The following is a 6,876-nucleotide window of genomic DNA, read 5'->3' on the forward strand; positions in this document are numbered from 1 at the left end:
TCATTACCAATGGATAAGCAGCATGTTAACTTACAAAAGAAGGAGGAATCGAAGATCCCCGACACATGGAAAACAGGATTTTTAAACATTGAAAACAAAAACGGCCTGCACATCTGTGTGCAAATAAAAACGGTTTGAAAAAGTAAGTGATTTACTTCCATCGCTTGATTTATAAAAGCCTTTTTCAGTGGTGCAATACCGTTGAAAAACACTTTAGGCCTGATTCACAGAGCGTTTTTCAAATGAATTAAATTAGACCCTATGTCTGTATAAATAGTTCTAAAGTAAACGTAGCTTTCTTTTCTGGGAAAGCATTTCTAATTCCTAAAAATAGACCTTCATGAGCGGGTTGATCATTAATGAACCCAATATCCATGTACTTTCTACATGCAATGTTAGCTTATACATCACTTTTGTAAGTTGCAACTGGAGAGGATCTTAAATTGATGGCCAATTACATGCAATACAATCTTGGGATTCTAAAACGCTTATTTGAAATGGTCAAACATGGAAGAGTAGATTTATTTGGAAAATGCATTTTTGGTACATTACTAGCTTTCTCGGATGCACTATGGTGAACTGTGCTACAATAGTATTTCCAGTAAAACCATCCAATAGTACAGTGATCTAGTAATGCCCAGAGTTCAATAGGCTTGATTTGAGAATCAAACTGATCCCTTGGGTTTCTCACCTGAACTGGTTTCCTGTTAAGCCAGTCTGCTTCTTCCCTCAGTCCCAGTTGCTCTGCAAACACCCCGGTTGAAAGGAGTATAAGGACTGCAAATACTGCAAGGACTTTCATGGTAAAGTCCCAGACAGTCCTCTCGGTCCAAGAGACCGTGTGGATCAGAAGTTAAGAACACTTAAGAACACTTTGATTGATTCGAGATGGGCAGATGGCAACACACTGGAGAGCTACCAACATATAGACACTGTTGCTACAGGAAGAGTAGGACAGCGCCTGTAACAAAGAAACAAAGGGACCTTCAGTGACAATACATGTGAAATGTCTGTTCAAATCTACAGCAAACGTCACCATTAAAGGAAGTGCAATGTACAAATATTCCTTAGAATCTAAATATGAAATCAACAAAATGTGCTCATTCGCTGAGTAGCCCTGCACCTGTGCACTTACCGTGATGTTATAGGAAATGCAGACTTCTCTTGCTGCCGCTACTTAATGAACTGTGTGTGCTGGCCAGAAAGCACTATTGACAACGGTGCCCTTTATATACATACTGAGACGTGCAGCTCAAGTGGAGGCTAATATGCCTAATTTGTTTGCTCAATTCATTCTTCATTTGGAGGCAACATGGAACATTTTGGCTTGTTTCTATTCTTTATTTAAATCAATATTTAACTGCGTTTAGCCAGCCCGTTTGAACTTCTGGCTTATGAGCCTCGCTACTCAAACATCACTTTATTTGATGTGAACAGTTGCTCATAATAAACTAAAATGAGAAATTGCCTTCACCAATGATTTACATTAGTGTCTAGTATCGACGACATTATGAAATACTGCTTCTGACAAAACAACAGCAGAGATTAGCCATCGCAGCTCAGAAAATGCACTGATGTATGTATGCATTTTTTATTATTTCATTGCTTTCTATATATTAATATCAAAAGAAAAAAGAGATGATAAAGTTCAAAGCCTTGGAAAACAAACGTAAATCTTCAGATTACGTAAAGAAGATTGCCCACTCCCGTTTTTCCCCTCTCTCTCTCCTTACATCCCTTGCCTGCCCCCCGTTTCCCACACTTCCCCAAACAAGTAAAGCAACTTCGACCTTTCTGATTGCGCCACTCTTGGGCTGGGCATCTGAATTAAGATTGGCCTGGCAGTCCCAGAAGTACCATGTGGGAAATATCTGCAGTCATTCCATTTCATGCAGCAGATATATTAGGCCTACATTTCCACCAGGATTGCCCGACCACAGCCTTGAGTCACTCACACACACAAAACTATGCAATGTTGAAATGATAGCTCTCCAAAACTCCCTTGGTATCAAATGGCTTATGCTAGCGCAACACATATATCTATTTTCTAACTTTCACCAGAAGACAATCCATTGAAGGTGGACTGCCATGCATCCATGCTTACATCAAGCACTCCCATTTGTCCAATTGCCCAAATTGCCGCCTTCATTCCCCACTCTCACACTTGCATTTCTCATTTTGCTCATTATTCCGCAAGCATATTAAGGTCTGGGGCACTCTAGCAGGGCCGCACTATGTCACAGACAAGGTTCAGGCGCTTTCAAGCTGCAGTGGTGATTTGGTACAATATAAAAGCAGAGTAACATAACATAATATAATATAACCTAGTGCTCAGACTGCTTTTTGAAGCTCTTTTTTAGACTGCTCTCCAGCATTCGCAGTCCATGCAGGGGACTTAAATGAATCCTGGGATACAATATCAATGAGAATATTTATTTTTGAGGATAACAATATATCTTTAGTTTTGTGACAGCTCTGTTATTGTAATATAATTGTTTTGGCTGAAAATGCCAGTAGAACAATGTATAGGTGATTCTGTGAGACACACCTAAACTGGGTTCATATTTGACTGCGGAGCTCCCAAAATGTGACACACCCTGAGCTATCACAATAGTTATCATTTTATATGTTCACTTTACTTATATGTGCGGTGAACATGCTATAGATGGCCCCAATACAGATACAGAGATGTCTTGAAAAGCACAACAATAAGGCGACTGAGAAACCATAGAAAATCAGTGATCGGCCTAAACATTAACACATGTATGAGAGTCTTGTGAAGGGGCTGACATCTAAAGTGTTAACCAGCATGATTTCAGCCTGATGTTACAGCTTCAGTCACGGTATTATGTTAAATGCACAGGTAAATTATATTTAGCACATCATTTTTCTATGGATTTGCAGTTTTCCTGATCACATGAAATGTAGCGGTTTATTACGCGATCACACTCAACTCAGGGAGTTCCTTCCCCCAATCAAGGGGACACACAACAAAGCGCTATTTTTCGAATTCAGTTTGGTAAGGCCTCCAACCCGTCTCGCAGCCAACCCCAACAAATACCCGGTGCCACAATGGACTAGGAACCAGGCCAGTGTGTAGTAAAAATATATATTTATTAATTTATTTAAAACAAATTTGACAAACAGACTAACATTAGCCACCCATGCTGTGGCAACACAAGAACAACAATGACTTGCTTAATGGCACCAACACAGAGATAATACTAAGATATGCAGTCACAATTTCCTGCAGCTTTTTTTCAATCACCTACCAATACAGAAAAAGAACAATTCAAAAACACTCAGTGATTGCTGATTTGGTTATCATACTTTTTCTCTCAGCAACCTCCACCCTAAAAACATCAATCACACCTGACCCTCTGAATTGAAGGCCAGTGGCAGAAAGTGGGAACACAATGGGAAAATCATTTTGAGTTCTGATAGAAATGCACACTTTGGAAAAGGGATTCAAGTGGAAAATCGTTTTTCACTTATTACCACAGATGCAATATGAGGGAAAGAAAAACAATGGGAACATTTGTTTTTCCACACCTAAAAAGAACAGGCAGGGCTTTGTAGTTTGGGGCAGAGCACAATGGGAACAAAGGGGCAATTTTGTTTTTTCCACCACACATGCAAAGACAAACGTACAGGTTACTTGATCACACAAATGAGAAAGGTCAACGCAAAGTTCTGTCGGTATTCATTGCAGTCGCTGATTCAGTTCTATAATTTAAAGATACTACCAAAGTTAAGTTATGGTCTAGAATTCTTTCCTGTTAGTATACAACACGAGATTGATAGGACAGAGGCTAACATTTGGAGGGAATTGTTATACTTGCTCACTAAGTACATTCCATTGGCAGCTCTCAGGTATGAGTTGGGCCTTCAGTCATTGGTAAGTATAGTCGAATGGAGAAAAATAACACTCTTTAGAAAGCTGATTCCGGTGACGGGAAACAATTTATACACAATACTAGGGCACAAATTGAGAACTGGCAACTCAAATTCTCAGCTATTGCTATCAATGCAAGAAGGTTGTAGCATGACATTAGATAAAATAGGTGTGACTATTGAACTTTTGGTCACAAACCCAAAGCGAGAAAAATGCTTGTTGCATTATTTTGGCTGGGCTGAAACAAAACAGAAAGTATCTAATACATTGTTATATGGGCATTTGATATCAAATTGGAAGTGTCTGTGAATGTTGGAACCATATCTGATTAGATTTCCAGACAGAGAGTGGAGACACGCCATTATGAGATTTTGTTTCAACGTATTGCAAACGGGAAATTATTGAGATTCGAGATCCTACAAGGAGAGGGCATGTGCCATGTTGCTTTTGTAAAAGTAAAACTGTCAGGGAAACCATTAGACACTTGTTCTTGGAATGTGAGCCTCTGCCTCTGTCCGCAAAAACACTAGAATATTTTGGTAAATGTGTGGCAAATACAGAAGCAGTACTCCCAGAGGTAATTTGGTGGAATATGCTTCACAGTAAATTGGTATCTCTAAAATTGGCGGTGGTGTGATTTTTGTCTGTAGTATGTGGTCTAATATACATTGGTTCCTTTAAAGTTACACCAAACTCTGTAGCGTGTGTAACAAACAATAATTCTGTACTATAAAATCATTGATCTCAAATGAAACGATTGGAGGATCTCTAATTAAATGAAACTAACTAAATGTTGGAGATATGATTCGGGCAAAAAATGTTAAACTCTTTATGTAAAAGTTAGAATTTGTTGTATAGAGAATTGGAAGATTACGTACATATTTTAAATCTTTCATGTTTGAATTCATAAGGTAGTGAAAAATATCATTGTAACAAAAAAATGCCATATTTTTGTAAAGGGTTTTTGTAAGTAACTAAAAGAAAATACAAACCTTCACACTTCTGATTTAAGATGAAGGGGATCAATGGGGAATTTTGTTTTGCACCCTGTACACTCACTTGGAAATAGGGTTTTGTGATTAATTCTTTTGGATTCAGGACTCCCCCCCTTCTGCACCGAAGTCAGGGGTTTTCCTAAAAATAGTCAAACAAATCTGCATGTCTATACCGGCTCAAAACACACTGGGAGGAGCTTGTTAGTTTTGAATGCTAACAAAACACATCCCGTGATTTCTATAGAAGAATTCATTGATTTACTTTAATTAAATATGCTACGGAACTACACAGACAAACAGGGTATTTTGCTATGGAGAAATAACTAGAACAATACTTGAGAAAAATGCAGGTCCCATACAATCTATGGGTTTGGGATAGTTTTACTTACAGTAGAGGCCTTGCAATGGGCATCAGGGAACAGCAGGGCACCTCTGGGACACCAAGGGTGTCAGTGAAGGTGGCCCCTCTGGCTTCTCCAAGGGTCCCAGTCAGCAAATCACTGTGGGAAATACAAGGAGCAGCAAGACAGTAAGCCCTGAAGTAAAAACGTCTGATCTGCCAGGTGAAGAACAAAATTGCTGGGCCCCGGTAGCCAAAGCCATAAATGATACCTCCGAAAGCTAATGCCAAGACCAAACGAATAGTATAGTGTGAGCTACCTGGAACACAAGGGGCTTTTCGCATTTAGTAAAATCTTGCCCAAAAGTTCTGATGTTGGCTGATATAATTTGTCTTCAGGAGATATGGCTGGAAAAAATGCCATGTGTGGAGGGTTTCGAAGTGGCCTTAAACCCAGCAATTGTGCAACGCAAGGGTAGACCGATGTCTGGTCAGCTAATTATAGTGAAGAGAAAAAGTGGGTTCAGTATAAAAACAATACATAACATTTCGCCACACATTCAATATGCAAGTTTAGAAGCCAAAAAAATGCTAAATGGAAGAAAAACCATAGTGCATGTGCTAAATGTATATTGTCACACCTCCCACACTATCAACAATATTATGACTGAACATGCCAATTTGCAAATTGTCTTATGTGGCGATTTTAATATGAAGCTGTTGGGAATAACTAGCCTCAAAAAGGGCCCAAAAGAGAAGGAGACCAGAAAAAGTGCAATATGGTTAGACGAAATGGCCACCCGATCCTTGCATATGATGAATGGTGCCACAATAGGCGACATCCCTCCTAATGTAACCTGGGAAAGAGGAGCACAAAAATCTATCCTAGATTACTTTTTTGTATCCGAAACAATATTACAGGAAATTAAAGCCTTATATGTAACTAAATCACCACAAAGTGACCATAATGTGGTTACAATGGAATGGAAGCAGAGGCACCATCAGACCCTGGAGCAATGGAAGCTGCAAATATTGTTAGAACCAGGACGCAATCGCCTTCGCCTCAGATCTAGCGATATACCCGTATTGGCCAAACTGATAAAACCGAAAGTTGCAGGAAAAGAGAATGACCCAAATGAATATCAAGCCCTGTTGGAGGTGTACAGAACCAAAAAATGCTCTCGCAATAAACTGACATTCCAGAGACACCATTTTTACCCCCAAGTTGCACGAAAAAAAGAGACTTGCGCCTTGATATAAGACTAATTTTTAAGAAAGCGATGCCTAACCAAAAATCTAAGATAAGAAAAGTGGAGAACCAATATAACAACTGGATCAAAGCTCATCATGGGCTATTAGAACAAAAAGACGCTGAAGCAATTCTAGTGGCATTGAATAAGAACAATCCAAGAAGCTTCTGGTCACTAGTGAATGAGTTGGAGAATCCGCAAAAAGCTATGCTAGCAAATATGGTGACCGAAGACCAGTGGACAAGCCATTTTGGACATGTATTTGAAAAAAAGAAGGAAACTTCTTGCCCAAGCCTGATTGTAAACCAGCCATGGCACCTAGTATTTGAACATGATGAGATCTTGAATTGCCTACAAAAGATTAGCTCCTCAAGAGCGGCAGGCCCAGATGGGCTC

At 39.4% G+C, this 6,876-nt stretch overlaps 1 protein-coding gene across 1 annotated transcript in view; it reads right to left on the reverse strand.

Moving 5' to 3' along the window:
* LOC138569069 (tachykinin-like peptide) overlaps window positions 1-1,194 on the reverse strand; it is a 265,883-nt gene extending 264,689 nt beyond the window's left edge. The window contains exons 1-2 of the mRNA XM_069646754.1: window positions 1,136-1,194; window positions 692-961 (exon numbers count right to left, since the gene is read on the reverse strand). Of these exons, the coding sequence (XP_069502855.1) occupies window positions 692-802 (111 nt within the window). The 5' untranslated portion in view covers window positions 803-961; window positions 1,136-1,194. The remainder of the gene's footprint in view (window positions 1-691; window positions 962-1,135) is intronic.
* Between the last annotated feature and the right edge of the window lie 5,682 nt (window positions 1,195-6,876).

This window comes from Ambystoma mexicanum, chromosome 2q (genome assembly GCF_040938575.1).
Source record: "Ambystoma mexicanum isolate Mex_15411 chromosome 2q, UKY_AmexF1_1, whole genome shotgun sequence".
Lineage (NCBI taxonomy): Eukaryota > Metazoa > Chordata > Amphibia > Caudata > Ambystomatidae > Ambystoma > Ambystoma mexicanum.